At 41.7% G+C, this 27731-nt stretch overlaps 1 protein-coding gene across 1 annotated transcript in view; it reads right to left on the bottom strand.

The window, feature by feature from the left end:
• Positions 1-1520: 1520 nt before the first annotated feature.
• Positions 1521-27731, bottom strand: part of Tes (testin LIM domain protein) — a 41551-nt gene continuing 15340 nt past the window's right edge. The window contains exons 2-7 of the mRNA XM_006984277.4: positions 21276-21361; positions 10447-10699; positions 9280-9609; positions 6816-7031; positions 6345-6503; positions 1521-1829 (exon numbers count right to left, since the gene is read on the bottom strand). Of these exons, the coding sequence (XP_006984339.1) occupies positions 1641-1829; positions 6345-6503; positions 6816-7031; positions 9280-9609; positions 10447-10699; positions 21276-21361 (1233 nt within the window). The 3' untranslated portion in view covers positions 1521-1640. The remainder of the gene's footprint in view (positions 1830-6344; positions 6504-6815; positions 7032-9279; positions 9610-10446; positions 10700-21275; positions 21362-27731) is intronic.

The raw sequence follows: 27731 nt of genomic DNA on the forward strand, positions 1-27731 counted from the left end.
AAAACAAGTTTCAGACTGCAGAAACACACACACACACACACACACACACACACACACACACACACACACACACAAACACACACAGTCTGATACTAATCTAGAATCTAGAAAAAAAATCTCTAGGAAATTTTAAAAGATGGTATTTACAGCTAGGCATAATGGAGCACACTTGAAATCTTAATGCCTGGGAGGCTAATTAATGCAGGAGAACAGAGAGTCTGAAGCAGGCAGTGGGGGTCCTAGTGAGATCCCACCTAAAAAGCAAACAAAACAAGAGTAAAAGAAAGAAAGAAAAAGAAAATGACCTTCCCAAACAACTGAAAATGCAATACTTGGTGCTCTTTCTAAAGTTTAACTAAAATAACGACACCTTTAATGAAAAGGCCTGCATGACCTCAGAATTACGATTACAAACAAGTCCTGACTGAGGGCTTCCTGAAACTCATTCTTGCTCTGCACTGAGAATCCGGGTCTGTTCTGTGAGTCAGAAGCGGCCTGTCCTTTCGTCGGGGTTATTTTTACTCTTGGAGACATCGCCCCCTGCTGTACCAGATACTTAACTGCAAAAAGGATGTGGAAAAAGACAATTGTTAAAGTGAAAGAGACTTTATTTTGAATAACATATATAATAGTCATTCCATTCAATATTTATAGTGCATAGTTGAGTATGAAAGCATACCAAGGAAAACGTTAAGAACACCCAGCGATGGGAGTGTACAGGTAAGAAGGCAGTCTGTGTCTACAGCAAGCTCGGAGGTAGCCCAAGGGAGTTTCCATCAGATGAGGCTGAGAATCATGCAAAAAATGGAGCCAAAGCATGGCAGGCAAGTGACATCAGCACAAGCTATAATTCCCTGGGTATGAAATCCATGCATACTCTTTGGATTTTAAAAAAAAGCTAAATGAATAGCCTGGTTCTATGTTCTAGACAAAAAAAATCTCTAAGGGGAAAGTGCACATATTGTTTCACCACATACATATAAAATATTCAAGGCCATAAATGGAAGTCACTAGATGACAAAAGAGAACTCGGAGAGGTAAAGTAAATACAAGGAAATGCAGTAAGAAAGAGTCCCCTTTGTCTCAAGGAGGAGATGCGAAGGTTTAGGTATCGGAACACCTACTATGACCACATGAGTGTCTGCCAGAAGGACCTCACTGAGCATCATCACACAGTTCCATGAGACAGGCTAAGTATGGAGTGTCACACCAGGGAACATCTAATTCATTTCCTTTACATTTTCCATGTGAATCACAGTATAGGAGTCAAAATGTTCATCTGTCCCAGGACACTAACTTTTAAGTGACTATATATATATATAATTTGGCACTAGGGGTAGGCAATTACAAAGATTGATTAAATTCAAGCTTCCAGCTCAAAGATTTCATGTGTGGAAATAAAAGCTACAATTCTTTACTGTTTTATTTTTTTTTTTTAAATCACATGCTTAAGGCAGTAATTTAAAATTAAGACAGACAAAATTCATAAGGTTAAAAAAAGGAAAATTTTGGACAAAATCTTCTGGTTTGCTCTATAGGTTTTTTTTTCCTTTTATTATTATTGTTTTTGAATTGCATTTTATTGTGAAATGCAGGCCACTTTGGACAGCTATGGCTCAAGACTGCTTGGTGCTCTCCTCCTAGGACATCATCTTCTTACACTCCATGGAACAGAAAACCATCCCTTCGACGGGCATGAACTTCTGCCCGATAAGACACTTGCTGCAGCAGGAACATAGGAAGCACTCTGTGGATGCATGCCAGCTGAAGTTATTGTAGGTCACTCTCTGCACTTCCGGGTCGATGGCGTTGTGGCATCCTTGACACACCTGTTGGGGAACAGAGCAAGTAGAAGAGGATTAGAGACCGACCACGTTAGCCACACTGGCTCCTGGGAGCAAACTGAAGCGGAGTCTTCGCATGGTAAGTTGGAAAAAGATCTAAAAAATCCACAAGTGACAGTGGCATCTTTGTGAATCACTTGAGGCAGCAGGGACCTATGTAGGCAGCAGGTAGAGGGCAACAGGTGGAGGGTGCTCCTAAGATGTCCTGAGGGTGTTCTAAATTCTGACAGCAAATCCCAAAGATCTGCATTGGGCTCCAGTCCATGTTACTGGATTTTACAAAAGTAATTAAGACTGTTTTTCCTCACTCATTAAAGCTCTGAAAGGGTAACATCACACCTATGACATGGACATGACACACCTATGACATGGGCACATGTGATCATTAATACCACTAGAGAGTAGTAAATTAAAATCATTTTCAAATACTTAAGGATTCCATTAAAAACACTGGCAGTATTTGAGAATAATGAGTTCACACCATAAATACAACTTCTGGTTAATTAGCCTCCACTCTGTCATAGGATCAGTCATTATTCATCTGCCGTCTAGGCCATGAACGTTAATACTTTCATCCCCTGCACCACTCAGCTTGTGTTTTATGGACAATGTCTCAGGCTGGACTCCAATTCCCGACACTTCTCCCTCCACCTCGCAAGTGCTGTGGTAGTGGGTGGACGCCACCATGCCTGATCTATGCAGTGCTGGGGACCAAGTCCAGGGCTTCGTGCATACTACGCAGTCCTGTTCTACCTGAACTCTACTCCCAGGCCACCATTCAGTGCCCTATCGGTGTTATACTCAAATATACAAATGATGCAAACACACGCACGCACACATACACAGCACGATATTCTTCTTAACTGAACAGCACGCGAAGAGAACAACCAACCTCCCGTACTGTAGCAGGAACTCACTGACATTTCCAAAGCCCTAGAGAGTCCATTTGCACTCTTGTTCATGTATGATCTGAATAGATGGGAGACTTCCAAGATCTATGTTTTAAAGGAAGGGAAGAATACCATATGACCCTGACCAGTCTTAAGCGCCACTTGATTCTTGCTCAGGAGTCACTGGTAGGGGGCGGATTTCAATTCTTTGGATGAAAACCTATCAAAGCATATTTGTGAGTCAATGGGTAAACTGGTTGGGCAGTGAAGTGATCCATAGTACATACAAAGCCACTGAAGTATACTTTGTGTACACTGTAGTGACATAGCCTCTTATTAGAGACTACAATCTACAGGACATACCGCTGCCTCTTGGCTGGGAAACAGGGGCATACTTTATTTACATAATCCTGATAGGATTCCTGGATACAACAAACATCAGTGTGAAAACTCTAAGTGCACTCCGAATCCACCGCTGCGCCATGTAAACAATTGCTTTTGTGTGGACTTTCCTTAGTATAATAACTTGCGTAGAATGTTCTAGTTTTCTGTATTTCTATTGGTCTTTCAACACTTTAAAATTGTGTTACAGAGCAGCCATTTCAAACAGAATGTTTTATTTCCATATGCTTTGCCTACCCCCCCCCCCAGTTTCAGAATATTATTTGTGGATACTTTTATTATTAGTTAAAACACACTTTTTCATTTTTAGCAAACAGAAGAAGACAAAACAACTATTCAATTATATGCGGAATTAAGGAAATTATGTAGGTCAAAAACTATCAAATGGATGTATGAATGGCATGTTGAATTTAGGGCCTGTGGCTCCATACAGTTTAGTTCCATTAATTCATTTAATCATCACTCACCCTAGAATCTTATATATGACTCCAGATAACACCAGCAGTTCCCTGCTTATTCCAAAAGCTCAAAGCTACATGTGCAGCCAGGGCCTTCAAGGGGACGATACCCTTTACCACAGTGTGCCTGGCGGTGCATTTCCTGTGTTCATAAACCTCATGAAGCTCAAAGAGCTATTTCCTTCCACCCCCCTTGCTTCTTTTATTTGAACTCGGGGTAGCCAATGCTACTTGTTATAATGGGCTGTTTGGCAGGTGGGTCCTGTGAACCTCCCAGATGTGAATCCTGGGAGGCCATGGAATTCTGGGTAGCACATGGAATCAAACTAGGTATGTGGCCATCTCACACCTCCTTCCAGTTGACATTTATCTCAGAAATCCCTGTTCAGATTGAGAACATTTCTTCAGGTATAAAAATAATTGTTTTCTCTGTCACTTTTTTAAAAATATTAAAATATCTATCTAAATCAACACTGTGAGTTAAATGATCACCAAAGATTTATATCATATTGCATGTAGCATGCTGCATGTACAGCCATCTTTCCTGTTCAGATGAGATAAAGACATCTTGTTTTAATATTAGCTAAAGTCAATGGTTTACTTGACTGAAGAAGCAACTCTTCTAAAAGAAACAATGGTGTATTATAAAATTAAATGATTTGATATTCTTTTTCAAAACTGTTTCTTTGTTAAATAGATTTACTTGTCTTTACTGATTAGATACGATAATATGGAGGGGGGCCTCAAAAACTGAAAAAAGCCTTGACTAAGCAAATAATTATGGGTATCTGTGATGCTGTTCAAATGTAGGGGAAAAAATCCTTGCCCTCATGGATTTATATTTAATTAAAAAAATTATAATTCTATAAAAACTGCACATTAATTTTTCTGTAAAAAAAGTTCTCAACATTTTAGGTTACATAATATATTAATACATATAATTATTTAATATCATGTTCCTAAGAGAAGGAGAGTCTAGGGTTAGCCCCAAACAAATGAGAAATAAGAAAAAAAAAGTCAGGTTTTCAAGTATTTCCCAAGTGGAGATACTGGAGATAAAGAGATAAAAAAGGGAAGCTCTACTTTCCACTGCTACACACACACACACACACACACACACACACACACACACACACCCCTCTGGAGAGGCTAGCCAGAGAGAAAGGGGCGGAGTAGGGAACCAGAGAAGGTGCTGTGAAAACAACACACAGATAACATAGAAAACAAGGAACAGGTGAGAGTGAGCAGAGACAGACGTGTTAGAGCTGACACAAAGTCACAGGCCTCAGGAACGTGTCATTGGGTTAGGTGACTGCAGCAAGCAGGAGGCCAGTCAGGAGGGGTGGGCGCACTAAACAGCAGCCTGGGGTCATGTCTGCGTTTTGGGAAGACCATCTGGCATTGTCACGGAGATGGCTTGTAGAAAGATGACGGTTGACGCAGGGCCTAATTTGTGATGACGATAACTAAACTTACAAACAAGGAAGTCTGAAGCAGCGCAGTGGTGAGGATCTGAGGTGGCCTGACAAGGCAAAGTGGACAGAAAATTCATCAGGCAATGAGTCAGGACTGAAGATGGCCAGACATCTACACGTGCCTTTTGTTAAAACACTGTACTTTTAAAACTACATATAGGTATCTTTTTTCCCTTACCCAGGAGTTTCCCCTGTGTAATAGCTTAGGGGGACCTTAAACTAAAAAAAAAAAAAAAAAGTAGGAGCCTCTCCTTCTCATAAGCCTAAGTCTTCCTGGCTTACGAGCCCGACTATATATGGTCATCTTTTCACCCTGTATCTGCATTACCATCTCTTGGCCAGCATGAAGCAGCAGCTCTGTGTAACACAATGGATGAAACAAAAAATACACCCTCACATTAAGCACCTGAATGGTCCACACAATGAATCTAAATATACAGGCCATTTTTTGTTATACTAGATCAGTTCCATAAAGGTTTAAGAAATAGTCACTGAATAATTTCCAGGGAGCAAAACAAGGTCCTAGTGGGTGAGTTAGTAATATATTCAGAAACCTTTTTTTTTTATTTATTCATTTTAGCATTTTATGTGCATGAGTGTTTTGCTTTCAATATATGTCTGTGCATCATGTATGAAGAGGCCAGAAGAGGACATCAGAACCCCTGAGACTGGAGGTACAGATGATTGTGAGATGCCATGAGTGTGCTTAGAATCGAACCTGGGTCCTCTAGAAGAGCAACTCTCTCTCTCTCTCTCTCTCTTTTTGGTTTTTCGAGACAGGGTTTCTCTGTGTAGCTTTGGAGTCTGTCCTGGAGCTCACTTTGTAGACCAGGCTGTCCTCAAACTCAGAGATCCGCCTACCTCTGCCTCCCGAGTGCTGGGATTAAAGGCGTGTGCCATCACCGCCCTGTGCAACAAGCTCTCTTAATCACTAAGCCAACTCTAAAGTCCCCAGAAACCATTTTAAATGGAATCTGATCTGTAACAATAAAAATAAAACCATTCCTATCAGGAATTTTTTAAAGATAGGAATTTATTAGTAAGCAGCATGTGTAATTTCCACGGCAAACACACAGGTAGAATGAACCGTCTTGAGGTCCTGGCGGTCCACACACTGACAGCATTTGAACAGCCTGGTTTTTAAATAGCCTATGCAGGAACCACATGCTTTCTTTACACAAGGTTGGCTCGTGGCTTCCCACTTTGAGGCGATTCAAAGAGAGGCAGAAACCGAAGTCACCACAGAGCCTGAGGCAAGTGGGTCCCCGTGCTTACCACAGCATGGTTCTTCACATAGCAGGGCTTGCACACAGGCTTGTTGTTGACCATCACGTATATTTCTCCCGCCAGGATGTTGTCACAGTCAAAGCAGCAAAAGTGCTTCAGGTGCCAGTTCTGGTTCTCTGCTTGGGTGTACTCATTGCTGAATATCAGCTGCCAGAGGAGAAAGAACCATCCATTAGGCATCTCTCCTTTATGCACAGTGACAAACCCAGGTTCTTCAGACAGGCATTGAAATCAATAAGAGCAAATGTCTGCTTGGGGCTCAACATTTGAAAAGGGTAACATTAGGTTTGAGTTTATTATCAAACAATTATTAACCTTTTGTTTCCAACATGTCTTCCATTAGTTTACTCAGGACACCCAGAGTGAAAAGTAACCAGGTTAGTGCCTGTTGTCTCCGGGATGCCTGAGCCGCGTGGGGCAGAGTGAGAGGCTGCACGTGGGTGGCCCTGGAGAACATACCTCATCACAGCCAGCACAGCGGGGCTTCTCACTGTCACAGTAATGTCTGCCACAGTACAGCTTCCCATTCTTCCAGAAGTAAATCATGTCGACCAGGAGTTCACCACAGATGCTACAGATGAAACAAGCCGGGTGCCAGAGTTTATCATAGCCAGCCCTTTCCGCATAGATGGCTGGGTCTCCTTCCTTCATGGTCAGTCTGCAGCAGTAACAGGACTAGGGGAGAGAGCCCAGACAACAACCGTCAGAGCACTGGGGTCCCAGACCCTTCTTCAGGGCCTTCCAAGCACCAGCTTCAAGAGAAGCCATTCCTACAGGCATGGCAATGCAGAATGGACCCTCCCGTGAAACGGAAATGCTCAGCTTCTTTCTATCCAACCAATGTCTTTCGCCCTATGTACAACAACACAACACTGTTTCCTGCATGGAAGTCACTCGGGGAAAATAATAGTAGTTTTCACCTTATTTTATTACAGTTCCCTCAAAATCGATTATCTAAGAGCCACCAGTAAACTTTGTGAGGATTAAACTGTATTAATTGATGTGCTAACTGTGTCTATGAGAAATGCATTACAGTCAGCTCAGGCCTGATGCCTTGTTTATCTGCATCATGATTCTCCATTACCTTCAAGTCATTACAAAAGAACTCTCTGAAAGACTTTTTAGAAAATCTTGCCAATACAGCTACATAGATCAAGTCTGAATCTGAGTATGGGCTCATAAGCAAAATTAGATTAACCTAAGCATGAGTTCTTCTTATTTATGTGTAAGGATAAGCTCTCTGATGGGATTTGCGGCCTGCTCCATAAGAGGGAATTCATACTTGTTGCTATAAACCCAGTCAAAACCCATGGCCGAGGAGGTCTTAGGGAGGAACTTCGTACTGTTGTTCAGCTATATGGATACAGCCAAGGCTACCGTCAGCCTTAATCATGATGAATGCAGAGACTCAGACTGCTCAGGGAGCTGAGGATGCGCGATGATTAGTAAGCGGCTCTAAAGAGATCATTTATAACACTCGGCAGTATCACAGAAGAGGGGACAGAAAGACTGTAAGAACTGGAAGATAAGCCGGGCGGTGGTGGCGCACGCCTTTAATCCCAGCACTCGGGAGGCAGAGGCAGGCGGATCTCTGTGAGTTCGAGGCCAGCCTGGGCTACCAAGTGAGTCCCAGGAAAGGCGCAAAGCTACACAGAGAAACCCTGTCTCGAAAAACCAAAAAAAAAAAAAAAAAAAAAGAACTGGAAGATAAGGAGAGAAGAGCTGTCTTCAGGGCATGACTGTCATTGCAGTCAGGATCTCACAGCAGCAGAGGCTGTCTGCACTGGGTCTGTACAGGATTGGGCCAGTCAACAGTCCGTCATGCACTGGGGCGGGCCTCACAGGGCCTCCTTGCTGAGCTATTGGTTACTGATGGATTCTGGGGGACGGGCAATCATTGTCTTCATCTGTGAACCCCCTGGTGAGCCCACTGGGCTCCAGTGCCTAGTTCCCATCCCGTGGCCACACAGTCTTGGTTAAACTCAGATCCCCAAACAGAAATACACGAATGTGAGAAAGAGACGAGGGGCCTTAACAGGAATGGGAGGAAGACAAGAGAGGATGGGAGCAATCAGTATTATATACATCTGTGAAATTGTCAAAGCACAAACTGACTCAAACCTGAGAAAGGAACAAAAGCTTCACTAGTATGGGGGTTAATAAAAAGTTCAACAGGAGTTGATAGACGCTCCCTTACTCGGATCTACATGTATCACGGTAAGGTACAAAGACTCAATGTATTCTGTGCTAAAGTCAGTTCAAGAAGATGTTAGTGATGTCATTACCACTCAGTGGTACATTGATGATATTCGTCAATGTTAGGCAATGTAATAAACTAGAGAAGCATTAGATATATAAAAGATAACCAGTTAACACAAAAATTATGTTTAGAAACAGATGCTAGGGCTAGAGAGATGTCTCAGTAGTTGAAAGCACCAGGCTGTTCTTCCTAAGGACCTGGTTCGAGTCCCAGCACCCACATGGTAACTCACAACTGTCTATATGTCCAGCCCCTGGGCATCTCTTTTAGTCCCCATGGGCATTGCCTGCATGTGGTACACAGACATATATGCAGGTAAAAATATTTCATACACATAAAAACAAAAAATAAAACATTCAAAATTTTTTTAAAGAAACAGGTGCTGGATTGGTGTGTTATATTCAAGCAAGAGGCCAAAATCTAGTGCCAACTACCATGAACACATAAATTCAAAATTATTCTTCATAATAATCAGAAAATTTGGCTTCAGATAGACATCCCAAACATAATAACTCTCTAAGGTAAGCTAAACTGAATTTTCACTCATTTTTTTCCCCTTACCTGATCCTTTTAGAAACGGAAGAGTGCCCCTTCCCACAAAAAAAGTTGTAAGAAAGCAAACAATTCACAAACACAACGCAAGCCCACAGTGTGGCTACTCACATATTGGGTCTTCTTGGGCTCGGCAGACTTGTCCTTGGAGACCACAGCTGCCGAAGTGTTTCTGTCCCCAGCAGGGCTGTGCATCTTGTCCCCCTGAGCATTCATCTCAGAGGGGAGCTTCACGTCACCCACTCCCAGAGCCTCGCTCTTGTATTTCTTCACAAACTGCTCCATCTCCTTCACCTCTTTGGGCGACAACTCGTGGCACTTCGAAGGGTCCTGGTCATGTGCAGGGAGCTGCTTGGCGAGCTGCTTCTTCCGGTACTGCGCCCCCTCTGAGCCTGCCACTGGCTGCTTCTCCTTTGGCAGCATCTGCATGTACTGTCTGGCCTGGAGCACAGTTAAAGAGCATTATTCAGTCTTTTATAACACACACCAGAAACAAGTTTACTCCAGAAGAAGGGAGGTCCATCCTTTTACTGTAAACATCTAGAGATAGTAAAACATAAAAAATAGATTTCTATGAATATAACGAACACATTCTTCTCCATGAAATTAACCCCCTCCATCCATTTTTGAAGAACATTTAGATGACTACTCTTTAGTTGTGTGAAATCAACAGATGTGTGGCTGTAAGGGAGATTTTGGATAAACCATCATGAGTACGGGTGGATCAGTGGCTTTTCCTTCATATACAAACATCATGTGCAAGATTTACTGTAACGACGACCTAACTGACCTTCCAATGCTTCATCTAGTTGTCATAATAATGGAAGGAGCTTGATGCAAAATCACATTTTTTTGCCTTTTATAGTAAAAGAAATATAATGTTGGAACATTTTTGTTCAGCTCTAAATAAGTCAGAAATTCTATTATTTATTCTTTCTCATAGATTCTTAGAAAAAGTAATGAGAGTGTACCAGAAAATTGGTTAGATTGATATAAAACACCCAATTGTTTTTCCTGGTTTTCACATAATCACTAAATTGTTAGAACATTTCCTTAAAACATAAGGTAAATTAGACAGTCAAAAAAGTCTATGAGTCATCTAGACTCATATTTTAAAATGTAGTAATAGGAACCTAAAGTCAGTATAATAGGAACTCAAGAAGAACAACGGCTGTGTAATGGTTGACTATATCACAAAAGGAACTGCCCTAAATAAATAGTCTAGTAACAACAATAACAACAAAAAGCCTCCCCCGCATCCCCCCCCCCAGTACTTACCAATGCCTGGTTCTGGACGGGGGGAGCCCACTCATAGGTAACAGTGTTGATGGAGACATTCTTCTTGGCAGCAACTGGATTGGTCAATATCATAACATTGCGTTTATACATGGGAATTCCATCTGACTTCAGCTTGGCAATCAGGGTGGTGTACTTGGTGTCTTCAAAGAGTCTTCCCACTTTCCGATCCTCCTCAGTGCTCAAGAGGACATCATGTTCTTCTTGCCCACATTTGCAGTTACGGCATATTTTTCTACAATTTTGGGGAAAGCAGAAAATGACCAACTATACCTAATTGGTGAGAACTACGCCTGCACAGTCCTTCATGGTTCATAAAATACTTTTTATATAATAATATAAAAAAGCAAGTACTTTCTTTCATGGGGGGAAATGAGTATTCATAAACTTAGAAAGACACATGAAAACACACCCCTTGCTTTATAAGAGTTTGAAAAATTAGGTTATAACTAAAAAGTGCATGTTCAAGAGGGCCAGTTTGAAGATAACCCATTTGGTGTTTGTTTCTCACACCTCACTCTCTCAACAAAAATATATATATATATATCTGCCCAAACTATCACAGCAAGAGACTCCATATTCCACTCTTCTTCTTCTTCTGGTAAGCAGCCTGAGGGTGACCTGTGAAGATGGTTCGCTACTCTCTTGACCCCCCCCCCCAAAAAAAAAAACCTTACAAAATCATGCAAATTAAGAGGTTCAAATCTTCGTGTTCACTTTAAGAACACCCATGAAACCGCCCAGGCCATCAAGAGTATGCATATCCGGAAAGCCACCAAGTATCTGGAAGATCACTTTAAAGAAGTAATGTGTGCCCTTCTGGCGGTATAATGGTGGAGTCGGTAGGTGTGCCCAGGCCAAACAGTGGGGCTGGACACAGGGACAGTGGCCTAAAAAGAGTGCTGAATTTTTGCCGTACATGCTTAAAAATGCAGAGTGATGCTGAACTGAAGGATTTAGATGCAGCTTCTCTAGTCATTGAACACATCCAGTGAACAAAGAACTGAAAACATGCTGACGAATTTACAGTGCTCATGGCCAGATTAACCTACACATGTGCTCCCTGTGCCACATCGAGAAGATCCTCACTGAAAAGGAACGAACTGTTCCAAACCAGAAGAGGAGGGTACACAGAAGAAAAAGACATCCCTGAAGAAACAAAAACATATGGCACAGGACTAAATTCAGCATGAAATAAATGCAGATAAAAGTAAGACAGAGAGAGAGAGAGAGAGAGAGAGAGAGAGAGAGAGAGGGAGGGAGGGAGGGAGGGAGGGAGGGAGGGAGGGAGGGAGGGAGGGAGGGGGGAGGGAGGGAGGGAGAGAGGGCCCACATTCCATTCATTACCTGTTAATATTCCATTGCCTTTCCCCAAGTTTTGTTTTAAGTGAGTAGGAGATTCATATACTTGCCCCCATAAAACACCATAATCCTACATTTAGATCTATAGCCTTCCTCAGTTTCCCTTTCTGCTCCAGTTTCAATTTTCTTTCCTCTAATTCCTCTCCTTTTCCTTTCCATTTTCATATTTTCTTTCCCCATTCCTTCCTTTTATCCCTCTAGTTTTTTTTCACACACTTACCCATTAACTGCCATGTATTCTTTTATGTATAAGAGAAAAATGGCCTGGTATTAGTTTCTGGCCAGCCAAAGCTATATATTGACACCACGACTCCAAAATAAGACAAATAAATCAATGGTCCTCTATGGGAGTTTAAGAACACAACCCTGTTCCACCAATCTCTCTAGCATCAGACATTCACTCACACAACCTACATGCCTGTCCATGTGTGAAGCAGAGTGCTTGAGGCCAGGACCCAATGAAAACCACAGATTTAACCTTTTTATTGTTGTTTGGTTTTTCAAGACAAGGTTTCTCCATGTAACAGCTCTGGATGCTTTGGAACTCAGTATGTAGACCAGCCTGGCCTCGAACTCACAGAGATCTGCTTTCCTCTACCTCCCCAGTGCTGGAATTGACCTTCTAAAATCTGTTTCCTTGTGAGAAGATTACACAGACACAAATAGACATATTTTAATTATGTTTGTGTTAGGAATGGAAAATAGAATTGTTACTTCAACCTGGTAAGGAAAAGATTCCCAAAGAAAGTGGTATTTTAGTTTAGACCCGAAAGCTGCATAAACCATAAGTGTGGGGGTGTGCAAGTATGTGTTTGTGGACGGGGAAGGGAGAGGAAAAGGCTCCCAGCATATGGATAGAAAGAGGACCATTTGCAGTGGCACTAAATTAGGAAAGAGATATCACATAGGTCCCAGACCAGATAAAGCTGGTAGTGAGTGAGTGAGAATTGATGAGGCTGGAGAGCAAGAAAGGCATGAGACACCTGCAGACACATCATGCAGAGTCTGACCTTCATTATAATAGTATTTGTGAGTCATTGAATCATAGAAAACTAGAAATGTGAGCAGATCTACTGTCTTAAATATCACACAACCTACCATGCAGAGACTGGCTTAGGGATGAAACATACTTGAAGACTACATATTAATTATGCATCAAGCTAGCAGTGGTGTGGTTTTTAATAACAGTGGCCTTGTGGCTACTTTTAATGTAATTCACATGTTTGGTGGTCTTTGCTGCGGTCCGGGTAAGATATACTACAGCTGGGATTAGGGCATTAGACAGTGGACTCAAAGAGAAGAGACTTCAGATCTTCTCACAAGCAAATCTAACTAAGCTTTGTGATTTAGGCTTAGTGATATACTCCCAAACAAACAAACAAACAAACAAACAAATGCATTTTGGTAATGAACAAGATGGTAAGATGAAGGTTTAATTCATCAAGATTAAAAATACAGAAGAGAAATAGATTTGAGGTAAGGGGTGGGGAAAGTTGAAAGGATGGATGTCTTCAAAACTCAACTAATGTGGTATTTGGATCGCCTGTGATATGAGATAATGATATCAAGTAGACTGGAAGACACAACAATCTGGTGACAACTATTCTGGTAAAACAAAACAAAACAAAACAAAACGCTCAAATCTTGAGATTCAGGGAGCAATACTTAATAATGAGTGGTGTCAACCAACTTCACCTACTGGGAAAAGCATGGCATGAAAGGCTGAGGACAAGAGGGTGTCTGGCAAAGGACCAAATTGGAAAGGGTGACAGAGAAGGAAAGGGACAGGGGACTCAGTGGTATTAAAGTTTTACGCTCGAACGGAAACACAGGGCAATGGAGTTGAGCACTTCAAAAAGCATTCTGCAACCTTAGATTGCTCAGGAGGTCAACACAGATGCAAATTAGCATTAGATACTATTAAATGTGCGCTAAATTACATAGATCACTAACAAAACAACTTTAGAGCTTAGATGCTCATAACAGAAAGGACAAAAGGACAATTACCGGGTGAAGTATTCCATCCAGGAAATTGTGGGAAAAGGTCAAATAACTCTAAACCACAAGGAATGAAAGTAAGAATGACAGGGGAAACTAATCATGTGAATGCCCACTTTTCATGACTGGAAGCATTCAACATCTCTCTTGATCACTATTGGTGACTTAGGGGCTGATGCTGCCCCTTTCCCTTCACAATCCGATATTTATGAGAGGGATGCTGTGAGCTGGGAAAGGAGTGTGTTGTAGGGATGTGAACCATAGCTTGTTTCCATTCTCTTAACAAGGTCTTTCTGTTGTTTGTTTGTTTTTAATAATACATAGCATGACTGTCAAAAAAAAGAAGAAGAAGAAGAATCAGGAGGAAAACCACAAAACACCCAACCCCAATCCACCAAACGCTAAGCATACATTTTATAGTTAGTATATTAATTTTAAGATTTGAAGCTGGAAGCTAACCCTGCTCTCTCCACTTCTATTCATACTTTCCTGTAGGCACTCTTCAGAGCAGTGAGGAAAAAAGAAATCAATGAAAATACAATAAGGATTTGCCAGAAAGAAAGAAAGCATTCTGGGGTGATGTCCTGATGTGATTACTGGTCACATAAAGGCTCAAAGCATTAGCATGAAGAAGATTTTAGTAGGTTTTCTGATTTAAAGTTAATATTTTACACTAGAACCAGGAAAAATGAAGCACTAAAAGTTAAATGGATATCTTTGCCAAATAACAAATTCTTAAATAATACATTTTTGTGTCTCCAGTTTTCTTGAAATTCTTTCTAGTACATAAACTGAAAACACTAGGTATCCCGTGGAGAAAAGAAGAGATGAAGAGAGGGAGGAGAAAGGGAGGAGAGAGGGAGGGGCAAGAGAAAAAGAGGGGGCAGTTATGGGGAATGAACAGGCACATTGCTGTTCTTGTACACATACTGGTCAGGAAACTTTATTTGGTAAAAATCTGTGCAGAATTAATGTATTTTATTATAGCTATAAAAGATCCTTTCTTCCATCTGTTTATCTCATACCCCCATCTAGTGGAAAGGATCAGATCACCATTCTACAGCGTGGCCTTTACTGGCCTGCAGTTACCCAAGGAAATTATCTACAAAACTATCACATGGTGCTTAGATCAAGGTTACAATTGTACCTTCTGGAAAGGGAATGAGGTAGGGGAGGATTTAATCCTAGAGACAGGTAAACAGACCTTTATAAGGCCAGGGACTCTGGTGTGCATCCTAGCAATCAGCAAAGTGGCTGCTTACAGGAACAGGCACAGAAGGTGACTGAGTTTGGATTTGGTGACCTAGGTTTGCACTGGCAAATATGTGTACCATAAAGTAAGGAGTTTGGTTTTCCGTTTTGTTTTGTTTTTAATGACCCATAAACGTCATGATAAGGGAAATGAAACTTGATGGTTTGTAAACATGAGTTTTAGCAAGCTGTAGGTAGTTACATGTACTATGAAAGTCCTAAGTAAAAAGGCTCAGTGACCAATAACACCAGACCTATGTCTATAGTAGTTTTATTACATGGCTTGGCCATCCTTCGGAGGATTCATTTTACAGTGAAGACTCTTTTTCCTACCCACTCCTTTTCCTACCCACCATACCTCTAACAAGAAAATCATATCAGGTTAAGCGACATGCCAACAGCCATGCTGAACAAGGAAAGATTAAGGAAGTGTTGCCTTATCCCAGATCCTCAGTTTTCTAAGTAGAGAAACCCTGTTGCTGATTTGTGGATGGTTTTAAATTGAGACAGTGTCTAGCTCTTCTGCATTCCCACTCCCACAGGGATCATTCTGGGACTGAGCACTTGGTAAAACGAGACTCAGAAAGGGCGGGCTGAACACCTTCTCCGCTGGACCACCATCGCCACAGCCGCGGGAGTGAGCACATCCTCCCAGCTCTCCCCCACACCAGCGAGCCACCTCCACCTGTAAGACCTGGGCAGGTGCCAGGATCTGGACATTGTGGAGGTCTGTGCTCCGTAATAATTCTTATAATTTAGTCTAAAGTGTCACGCACGCACACACGCACGCACATATATAGAACAAGCAAGGACTCCAGATTTAATATTTTATGGAATAACTTAAGAGTTCTTTACTTAAATCCAAGGAAGAAAGAATGACGTTTCTAAAGGCTTAACAAAGAAAAACACAGAAATTTACAGTTTCAGCGGAAAGCAGTCAAGAAACTCCAGTTCGCCCTCCTGGGAGAGAAATGGTTTTTGTATCACGATTCATAAAAATGATTATTTTTTCCATCGCAAGTAGCGGAACCTGGAGAGCTCTGGCGTACTGCCAGCTGTCCTGGTGATCTAAGACAAGGCTACGCCACTGCTACAAACCGTAATTTAAAAGGCTGGAAGCTACCCTTTTGTAACAGGGACATACATATATGGGCAGGAGTGTAGGCCTCTGTTACAGAATTCAACACAAGGGTTGCTCCATTTATGGTGGGAAATCTTCAGTTTTCTACCAGCTTTAAATCAATCAGAAATTCTGCAACATGTACATGATGATGAAGTAATTTCATCTTTTATAAAATGTAACTATTTTAACATAGGTAAGACAAGAGTATAATTCCACTGCTTATATGATGAGTGAGTGGTTATGGTTGCAATGGTCTTACTATGTATTCAGTATGAAAAAAACTGGCTACAAATGTTTTAAAATCTTGGAATTGCACCAGACATTTCATAAATACTTCTTATCTGCATTTTGCTGAAAGTGTGTCCCATAAATAGTTCTTGATGGATAGATAGCAGCTTTCTTAATCTCTGATTTTCCTCTAGTCTTGGAATCTCCAGCACACTGAAGAAGGGACGAGCTCTCAGAAAAAGGACGTCATTGTTCTCATGGATGTCTGTGCCACTAAAATCACACTTCAAAGCAGACAGCCTGGTGGAGCTCAGTTGTCTGGTTGTGAAAGGGAGCAAGTGTTCCACTTTCTAACGTGGCCTGAGGAAAGATGGTTAGGAGGACTTTGCCAAGCTTTGGGTTCAAGGTCAGCTCCGCCTCTGTAAGCCGTGACATCGGTGAGATATTTATTTACTTTCCTAAGAATGCTTCCTCACATAAAACAATGAGTGTTAGAGACAAGAAGACTCAGGACCATAAAATGCTGTGATAGGCAGAATCTAAGGCTGCCCCTAAGACTTTCACACCTTGTATTCGTCTCATAAATAAGATTTATATTTGGTAAATGGGGGGAGTGGTGTCCACATGGACCTATGTTAATCACTCAAGCCCTTGAAAAGGAATGGAGAGAAAAGTCAGAGAGATTAGAGACCCGGCAAGGGTTCTAAGTACTGTTGACTTGAAGATGGCAGTGACTGTGTGTCAAGGTATGTGTGTGGCTTCCAAAGTTGGCAGCGATCTCATCTGAAAGGCAGCGAGGAGACAGGGTCCTCAGCTGTCCAACAGCAACAAAAATCAGATTCTGCAGACAGCAGGAATGAGCGATTAACACACACACACACACACACACACACACACACACACACACACACACACGCACGCGCACGTCAACACTTTGATGTTGGCCTCCTGAGAAGCCACGAACAGAATCGGCTGGGCTGTCCCTTCTCCCTCCTCCTAAGTGTAAGAACGGTTAATTCATAGATAGTGTTTCACCTGCTCAGTTTGTAGTAAGCACTTTCACAGAAAAGAAAACCACCACATGTGTGGCATACAGAAATGTTTCATAAATTATATATATATATTAAAAACTCATTGGCACTCACGAGTCATTATAACATTTTTCAAGTTTTGCTATTTAAATAAGGTTTGATAAGCAGAGCTGGAAGTTTCCCTCTGAAGTTCCATAAGTACAAAGATTAATTTTTAGTTTTCTATAACTTTTGTGACACATTCCCAACTTCCACCCACCTCTCTGGATCCATGCTCCACCCGCAGCCCTCTGTGCTGTGCCAGGATGCTGGCTATATAAGGTGGACTCCCCTGTCCTCAGCAACGGGGCAATGGGAGGCACTAGCCAGAGGCTTAAGGCTGAAGCAGAGGGAAGCCGGAGTGCTCTGCAGTATTCCGGAGAAATGACCTCGAGCTTAGGAATGTGTGGAAGCACAGAAAGGAGGGGCCTCCCAGATCACATTGCCCCCCTCTAATCCATATGCTGAACCCCCACTGCCCCACAGAAGCATGGTTAAAAATTAAGGCATCCAGGGGGTAACTAAGGATCAATGAGGTCATACAGAAAGAGTCCTAATCTGATAGGATTGGAGGCCGTACATAATACACAGATAACCCTATCCCGTGTGTGTGTGTGTGTGTGTGTGTGTGTGTGTGTGTGTGTGTGCGTGTGTGTGTGTGTGTTCGCATGCACACATGCACTGGCCGTGAGAATGCACAGTGAGGACGTGATTGCCTACAACTCAGAAAGCAGACCCGTGACAGACTTTGCAGCTTTCACAATGGCTGCAGAAATGCACTTGTACTTAATCCACTAAATCTGAGGTGTTTGGTTATAGCAGCTGGAGCTAACTGATACAGTGAGCAACAGTCATGCATGATCTAAGAATTCCTGTTTCTAGTGCTGGGAGGTAGCTTCTTTCCAAACATGGATGAGTGTGGTAAGAAATTCAGGGAATTTGGGGAAATAACATGGAATGGAGTACATGATGCTTAGAAGGAGAGAGAGAAAGGCTGGATTGAAAAGTGAAGACCAGGCCGGGCGGTGGTGGCGCACGCCTTTAATCCCAGCACTCGGGAGGCAGAGCCAGGTGGATCTCTGTGAGTTCGAGGCCAGCCTGGACTACCAAGTGAGTCCCAGGAAAGGCGCAAAGCTACACAGAGAAACCCTGTCTCAAAAAAACAAACAAACAAAAAAAAAAAAACAAAAAAAAAAAACAAAAAAAGTGGAGACCAGATGATGAGGTCTGCTAACAAAGGCCAAAGAATGTGATGAAAGGAACAGGTCCAGTGTGCATGGAGGGGTTTTAAGCAATTAAGAAGTACCTATCAAAAACTGTTTTCAACATACTATGGCTACGGGGAGGCTACACTGGTGAAGAGGTATAGACGCTAAAACCTAAATGTCAAGACTGACTGTGAAGAGGAGGTGGTTCAGTAGCTGTGGAGCCCATGACTCTGGTCTGCAGATGGCGTCTTTGTTTGGATGTAGGACCATGGGTCTGGAATATGTTCTTATGACTATACCAAAAGGGGGCTAGAGAGATGACTCAGTGGTTAAGAGCAGTTGATGCTCTTCCAGAGGGCAAAGGTTCAGTTCCCAGCTTCCACATGGTTGCTAACAATTGTCTCTAACCCCTAACAATCTTACACCCTCTTCAGGCTTCTGAGGGCACCAGCAACACATGTGGCACACAGACATACATGCAGGCAAAATATCCACACACATAAAATAAATAAAACATTTAAAGATGCATTAAAAATACTGAAAACTAGCTGCACCCAGAGGTCAATGGCATCTGTCTCTGGTCTTCCAGTTATGGAAGTTGGGGAATGATGAGAAATCCTAGCGGAGAAATGTGTCTGGAACCCCGCCAGGACGATGACAGCATTACTAAGAAATATCATCTGGAGAGACCATACAAGCACCAGCTGGGTTTGAGGCCAACTACTAATATTTACGATGCTTGGACTCCAAGACTGTGGCTAGTTTATCAAAGCAGCCTGTGTGATAAAACTAAAAAAAGAACGGTTTTCATGCCATGAAGGTCGGCTCTTGCCTGGCCAATGTTTTAACAATTTGAAAATATCAGATGATAACAACCTGCAGGAGAAAAATGATGCAGACAAAGAAGTTACTCTAAACTAACCTGATTTGCAGGAAAGGAAATATCTCTTAGGTATGAGTTTGAAAAATCTCACACGAGCAGTTTACAGACTTGCATAGCTAAAAGGATTATTTCAAGATTGAAAACACTGTGTCCAGCAGAGGGCGATGTGTCCCTGTACAAAGTCAACGGGAGACTCATAGGAAAGTGGTCACCCCGGTATACTCTGGTTCAATGAAGAGACAATGTCAAACAAACATCTGTTGTTCTTCCCCAAACAATACAGCAGAGCAACTAGTCACAGAATTTACTGTGTGTTTAGATACTGTAAGAAATCCGAAGAAGCTTGTGTATGGATAGAACGCAAGCAAACACCAGAGGTTTATGATGAGATCTGAGCATGTATGATTCTAGCTCTCCAGTGGTACCAGGAGATTACCTCTAATCCCGAGAAACTGTTTTCTGTTCAATGATATTACCTTGTATTTCCCTACAGGCATGACAGCTATTAAAGTCTGGGATTTACAAACTCAATAGAAAATTCTGAACTCTTTGAAAATGAACAACAAAAATAAAGAACCAAACCAATGCTTTTGGAAATGGTGATGTTTCTGTTGCCATCAGTTTTTAAGACATTTTTGTCTATTACCTATGGCTTATTAAATATGTAAGCTTTTAAAGGAGACAAATATGCCAGATTTTAGTATGTCTCTCTCCAGCTTACACTGTATACAGCCATAACGGATGCTGAAATTTTTTATTCTAGTGTTCTACGGCAATCTGAAGCATGGAAGTAGTCGTTAAATGAAGTTTAGTATGGACTGGGCCTACAGCTCAATGGGAGAGTGTTTGCTTTGCATACACGAGGCTCTGGGCTCAATTCTCAGGATGGAAAAAGAAAAAAACTGCCACAGGACAACCATTATCCACTGTATAACTGGTTTTTATTTTTCCTGACAATATTATGCTGACTCTAGCTTCCAGCACGCATGTGTAAGAACTTTTATGTTCTTTGAAAGAAGAGGTTTCCATTTTTAGATTTACAGGCTACAAATAAGATCTACCCAAAGTAACATTTTTGATCCATTACTTCTATCCTACAGATACCCGGCACTTCATTCAAAAATTGGCAACAAATTACTTCTTTTAAAAGTTTCAAGTTCCTGAAAGTTTCTCGGTAATAAATTTACCCCTGAGGGAGGGTTTTAAGAACTAAACTTAGTGTCATTTCCTGACAACTAGGATATGAACATGTAACTGATGCACACGGGCTGCCTGGCAAAGGCAGGTAGGAGCTGTGGGGGGTTAACAATTAGTAACAAGTTAATTAGCAGCCCTGGGGGGAAGGAGTACCACAAACTCCCCTGCCGCTCAGAGAGGGTATATTCAGTATTGGGGGAAGCATAAAAGACCTGAAAGAGAACAAACAAATCAAGCAACTCTACGTGAAGCTGTTATTCCCCAACCCACTCTGCCACACTTCACCATAGGAAGGTCGTCCAAGAGTTTCACTCTTATTAAGGTCGTCCAAGAGTTTCACTCTTACTAACTCCTTAGGGCATGGAAGCCCCACAACTGCAGACAGAAGCAGCTGCTAAAGAACTTGTCAGAGAGCGCAAGCTCGCTGTCCAGGGGGCCCTCCTTGCCCCCGAGGCTAAAAGGCTGATGACACTAAGGTGTCCAGAGCTCACCTCCAGAAGTGCAGTTCAAAGCCTTCACAGTTCTCTTTGCATCTTAGACACGGGGCTCCAAATCCTTGTTCATGACCCAAGCCCATCTGTGAAGGGGGAGGGAAGCAAAGGGACTCTGTTATGAATTTTTAAAAAATTTAAAAACTCAATCAACCACACTTTTAATTCCGCTTAACACTCTTGCTGATGCAAGTCTTAAACAAATCTTTTATGAGCTTCATATTGTTTAGCTAACAAAGGCGGCCAGTACGTAAATGGAAGTTCCAAGTACACACACAGCAGACTTTATATTCTCATTGCTTTTATCACGAAAGGAAAAGAGGCAAATACAACTTTATAGAAGACTACAAATACCGAAAGTCACAGACGTCATGAATTTCTGTCTTTGTCCATTATGTGCCCTGCATACTTCAAGTAAAGGGAGCACTCAGAGGGCAGAGACTAGACAGCAAACAACTGTGTGAAAGTTTAATTATAACATTATTTTTTATTGTGAAAATACAATCAAAGCAACTGCAACTGTTTATTGAATACCAGAAACAGTATTCTAGTATATTTACTATCTAATTAAAATCTTACAGAACCTCATCAAACACTTAGGACGCAGATACTACTGCACTCTGTTCTTTTTCTCTATTTATTTATTTATTTATTTATTTATTTATTTATTTATTTATTTATTTCTGTTTGGTTTTTCAAGAGAAGGTTTCCTTGTGTAGTCCTGGCTGTCCTAGAACTCGCTCTGTAGACCAGGCTGGCCTTGAACTCACAGAGATCTCCCAGCCTCTGCCTCTGAGTGCTGGCATGAAGGGTCTGAGTCACTACCACCCAGCTTGCTATCTGTCCTATAAAGATTTCACTGAAACCCTAAAAGTTATTAGAATTTGCTCAGGATCAAAATGTTAATACATTCTGGAACTGACTTGTAAGCCTCCTCGTTGGAAGACTTGCTCTCATAGTACCCCAAAGTGTTATGAAGGCTGCCAAGGGAGAAAAGCAGTCAGCGGGCTTATCCAACCATAAATCTAGATTTCACAATGACCAGCCTGGTGAGATGGCCATGATGGTATAGTAATGGTACTTTCATTTGAGGGGGAATGAACAGCTGTCTACTTGGACTTAAGACCTGCCCAGTGGGTAGAGATTTATGCCTAGTACTGTAAACCAAACAATTATCTACAGCTAAGAGGTCATGGATGCTAGAGAAGAACCTATACTGCCTAAACCAGTATAATATCTAACTGTAGTCTAAATACATAACCTTATACCCATTGACAATGTTATCTCTCACGCCTCATCAAAGAAGTGTCTTCTTGTAGTAGTAGATAAAAACTATTATAGAAAGGCACAACTGGTCAAAATGTAGAGAACAACTGACTATGGGGTACCCAAGTCCAGTGATACATCTGCATGGCTCAGGGATCATTGGGGGAGGGGTGGGGTACCGTAAGAGCCAGAGGACCAGATGCTTGCTGCTAGTTAGTACCATCTGGATATGAACGGGAAGCTGTGTCCATGAATGCTCAAAAATATGGTTGCCTAAACAAGACATGCTAAACAAGAGATCCTTGGACCCTTGGACTCATAAGAACACTAAGATACCTGTGCTCATGTGTAGTAGTAATGAAGCCCTTCTCTGGGATTCATCTAAATAATGACAGAATTGAATTGGACTGACACTAACTTCTTTTTCTGAACACACATACTTTCATCTTTTGTGAGTGCCCAGACTAAGTGAAGGCACCAAAAATGTCACTGACAAGGAATTAAGTAAATAGGAGTGGGAAGAGGTGACACCAGCATATAGTGTCCTTCTGTGACCCAAGGGAAGAAGTTCTAATCAAAAACAAGACACAAATAAAGACACCACCTAGTTTTCAAAATTACTGCTATTGACTGAAGCCACAAGACAGAATTTCAAGCTGGCATTGAACTTTTTTTGCCTATGATAGAAATTATTTTACATTTCCACATGTTGGGCTACAAAACTTAAACCTCACTGACACCCAGCTGAAGCTCTCTATCTTATGCCACATCATTGGGTAGAAATGTCTATAGTCGAACCCTCTTTTTCAACCTTGATTGTGATAAACAAGTACAATACCACTCTAAGAAAAGTCATTACTGAGTCACACTCTCACCCCCTGTTCAGTAGATGCACCCGATTCTAGACTGAGTTCTAATCTGGAATGCAGTTCTAGAACCCAATACAGTAACGTCGTCTAGAGAAGACAGTTCTACATGTGTGTGCCAAATTTCTTCTGCTCTGCTCCTAACTGAGGCTTCTGGTAATCTCTCTGCCTCCTCTCCAGAGTCAAGCATATCCCAGAAGAAAGCATATTGATTCTACTTTGTCGAGCCAGATGCACATAACCCACCCCTGAGCTCTTTAAGGTCCATTCCCATATCTTCTAAGGCACAGTGTCAGAGGATCTGGGCTTCTCCAACTCCTTTGAATTTCAGTTCAACAATCCTAGTTGTTCTAAATCTCCAGCAATTTCTCTCTCTCCTTTACTCCATGGTCAGGATTCCCTGAAATCTAAGACCCAGAATCCTCACCACACTCCTTCCCTTCTCTTTACCCCCAGCATGGACAACCCCAATTGGGCAGACTCCTTTTCACAAAAGAAATGATGGTTATTTTTGGACACCCAGATCTTACAGGCTAGTTTCTGTCCAGTTCTCTGTTCTTGAGAACTCGTGGTGAGGAATCTTAGGGAAGGTGCTATCTAATACTCGGGATTCAGGGCTATGTAGGATAGGGTGGAAGAGTAGACAGGGAGGCCTAGGTGGTGTTAACTCCTTGTCAGCCAAGGCAAACTGGCCGCTTGGACAATCGAAAGCCAGACCCTTGGATTCATATGAACTCTAAGATTTGTGTGATTATAAATGGTAGTGACATAAGAGTTCACTTCACCAGTTAATAGGAAAATGATGAAAACTGCATTGTTATAAATGTTAGAGGACTAACAAAACAGAGAACTGTAGCTAGAGTTTTCCTGCCTTGCCTACAGTCAGGACAAATCTTTGTCACCTGCCAGTCCCACAGCCACTCAGACCCAACCAAGTAAACACAGAGACTTATATTGCTTACAAATTGTATGGCCGTGGCAGGCTTCTTGCTAACTGTTCTTATAGCTTAAATTAACCCATTTCCATAAATCTATACCTTGCCACGTGGCTTGTGGCCTGCCGGCATCTTCACATGCAGCTTGTCCTGGCGGCAGCTGGCAGTGACTCCTTCTGCCTTCCTGTTCTTTCTTTTCTCCTGTTAGTCCCGCCTATACTTCCTGCCTAGCCACTGGCCAATCAGTATTTTATTTATTGACCAATCAGAGCAACACATTTGCCATACAGAACACCCCACAGCAGAGAACTGTGAACATGAAGAAAGACCATTGAAGAAGAGTCAAGAAAACTGTGATCTGGTCCCAGTGTCAGCTACATTTAAGGATTTTTGAAATCATTTTTCTCCTTTGGGTTTTGTCTAGATAAGGAAAGAATTGAATCAGATTGACTCCAACTTTTTTTAGATTCTAAAATTATGATTATAAATCATATGTTGGGTAACTTCATCTTCTGTTAGCCACTTGTCAACCTGTCAAAGCTAAATTGCTAAATATAAAATGATCACTTGAGAAAGGCAGTGTATTATCAGCTCATACGAGCCATGATCATTTGGACCTCAGTCTATAAAGTATGCATAGGGCACAAGCAACTCCGGTTGTGAAGGACTCTGTTAAGTTCTGTTTTGCATTGTTATTTCACCAGCTGTGTGTAATGGCCTTCTCTGCAGATCAACGACTGGTACCTAACAAACACGTAGTTTTCATAAGCACACAAGTTCTGACGCTGTCTGCTTCATATAATTTTAGCAACACATTCTGGCCATTGTCAATAGAAGGATATGACAGATTAATTTTTCTTCTTTATTGTCCAAGAAAACAGGTCCTCTGGATTGACTATATTCGGAGAAATCATAGCTGGGCTTTGAGAACACCCATCAAGGTCCTCTGAAAGAATAACAGTCACTCTATAGTCATTATCTTGAAATACTAGTCACAAAAAAGTCTTTTTACATAACCATAACTGTAGGCTCCAGAAACTCAGCTTACAGTTCCATGACCTGAGTCTCCAAGCCCCTCTTCTCTCTGTTTATTTTAGAGTTAGAAATGGAAATGGCATCAATTTCTTCATAATCATAATGTCAAGAAACTAGATATGTTGGCAACGTTTCAGGTGACCCTCTCGATCCAGAGTGGAGGGATCACATATCAGATACTTAAAAGAGAATGGGGGGAAAGAGGAAGGGGAATAAAACATCTGGTATTTCAAACATGGTCTGAGCTGATCTGGAGACAGTTTGGATCTGGAAGATATTATATGGTATTCAGGGTGAGATCATGGGAGCTGTGCCGACTTATAACCAAATTTCCCTGTGGAGCAAGTGTTACTGAGATGGTTTAATCACCTTGGAATGAAGTTTCCTGAGGAAAATGATATGAGATGCACTTATTCTGTACTCTCTTCTGTGTGTGCATATATTCACTCTCATATAGGACACATACATGCAAGTGTATACAGAGACACACATCTATATATGTGTATGTATTTACATTATAGTCACAGACAAATGAATACCATTTCTAAACAATGCTTCTCATAGAAATGAAGTAGTTTCTGTGAAGCTCCCCCCTCCATGTTTCCAATCAATAAGTCTTGACTCATCTCTGATACAGGTCTTAAAGTGGAATTGTTTAGATCATTGCCTGCTTCCCAATCTCTACCAAGATATGTATGTATGTATATGTATGTATATGTACATATACACACACACACACACACACACAAACACACACATACAAAAGAGGGGGAAGAGGTGAGTTTAGTCAAAGGCTGACCTAAAACAGCCAAGATATGTATATATGTATATATACATATATACACACACATACATACATATACATATATACATATATATATATACGTGTGTATATATATATACATACACACACACACACACACACACACACATACAAAAGAAGGGGAAGAGGTGAGTTTAGTCAAAGGCTGACCTAAAACAGCCAAGATATGTATATATGTATATATATATACATACATACATATACATACATACATATACATATATACGTGTATATATATACACACACATATATATATACACACACACACACACACACACACATACAAAAGAAGGGGAAGAGGTGAGTTTAGTCAAAGGCTGACCTAAAACAGGAAGAGAAACACCCTTCAACATTTATATACTTTGCCAACTTTCAAAGGTAAGAAAACAGATGAATTATCCCTAGTAAAACCTCTAGGTTTACTTTTTTTATTTAGAAGATAAAAATCTTCCTCTCTCACCCATTTCAAAATAGATGAGAGAATGACTAAAGAGAAGGTTGTGACCATTTGCTCATCACCTCACTGAGGGCCCGAAGTCTTCTCGATCCTTAGCAGGTATGCTTCGTGCCGGCTGCGCCCTAAACACGCCAGGCTGCGCCCTCATCTGCAGCCAGTGTCCGTGTTCAAACTCCCCCCATGGCCATGGAGACCCACACTCTAAAGGATCCCTCCCCATGTGTCATCCTGCTGCTTCAAAAATCAATTCACCACTCACTGCTCCCCTTGCCAGACACTTTTAATAAGATAATGAATTCCTCTTTTCTCCGACGTCAGAGGAGTTACTTTCAAACCCACCACTGCCTGCTCTCTCCCATTTCCACTCTGGTAGCTGTGTTCCCAGGAGCGCTGCCCCTTGTCTAGGTCTCCATTCTTTCTCTACATCTGTCCAGATCTCTCTCTACCCAGTCGACAGGCCCAATGTTAACGTCTGTTACTCAGAGAAGCTTTCTTCAACTATTCCCTGTTTTTTTTTTTTTTTTTTTTTTTTTCGAGACAGGCCTTGAACTCACAGCGATCCACCTGGCTCTGCCTCCCGAGTGCTGGGATTAAAGGCGTGCGCCACCACCACCCAGCACTATTTCCTGTTTTATTCTCCCCTGATTCCTACAGGTCTTGGTAGAAATCTTCCTATTTAGTGCTTCACTGTGCTGTGACTATTGACACATCAATTGACCATTCATTGGCTGTGAGCTGCTGACCATGACCCTGAAATTCTAGCAATGCCAGAAGGTTTTACTTATTTAATTGCTCTAATCAAGTGCTCTTTAACATAGCATCTTGTTGCGGGGATTTTGATCGCTCCTGACACCGAGGCTGTTAAATAAAGTTTTCCTTGATTCGGGGGCGGAGCTAGCGACTAGCCCACTGGAATTGGCGTTAGAGAAGCCAGTAATTTGGATAGAGAAGCTGCACAGGAAGGGAAGGGCGGGGACTTGAGTTTGGAGGTCTTTTTGGTTTGGGGGTTAGTGAAGGGGCACTTCTCTTGCTGGGTCTCCAGTTAAAAGGCAAGGTCAGCTGGTTGCTCCTTTG

This window comes from Peromyscus maniculatus, chromosome 3, assembly GCF_049852395.1.
Source record: "Peromyscus maniculatus bairdii isolate BWxNUB_F1_BW_parent chromosome 3, HU_Pman_BW_mat_3.1, whole genome shotgun sequence".
Taxonomy (NCBI): domain Eukaryota; kingdom Metazoa; phylum Chordata; class Mammalia; order Rodentia; family Cricetidae; genus Peromyscus; species Peromyscus maniculatus.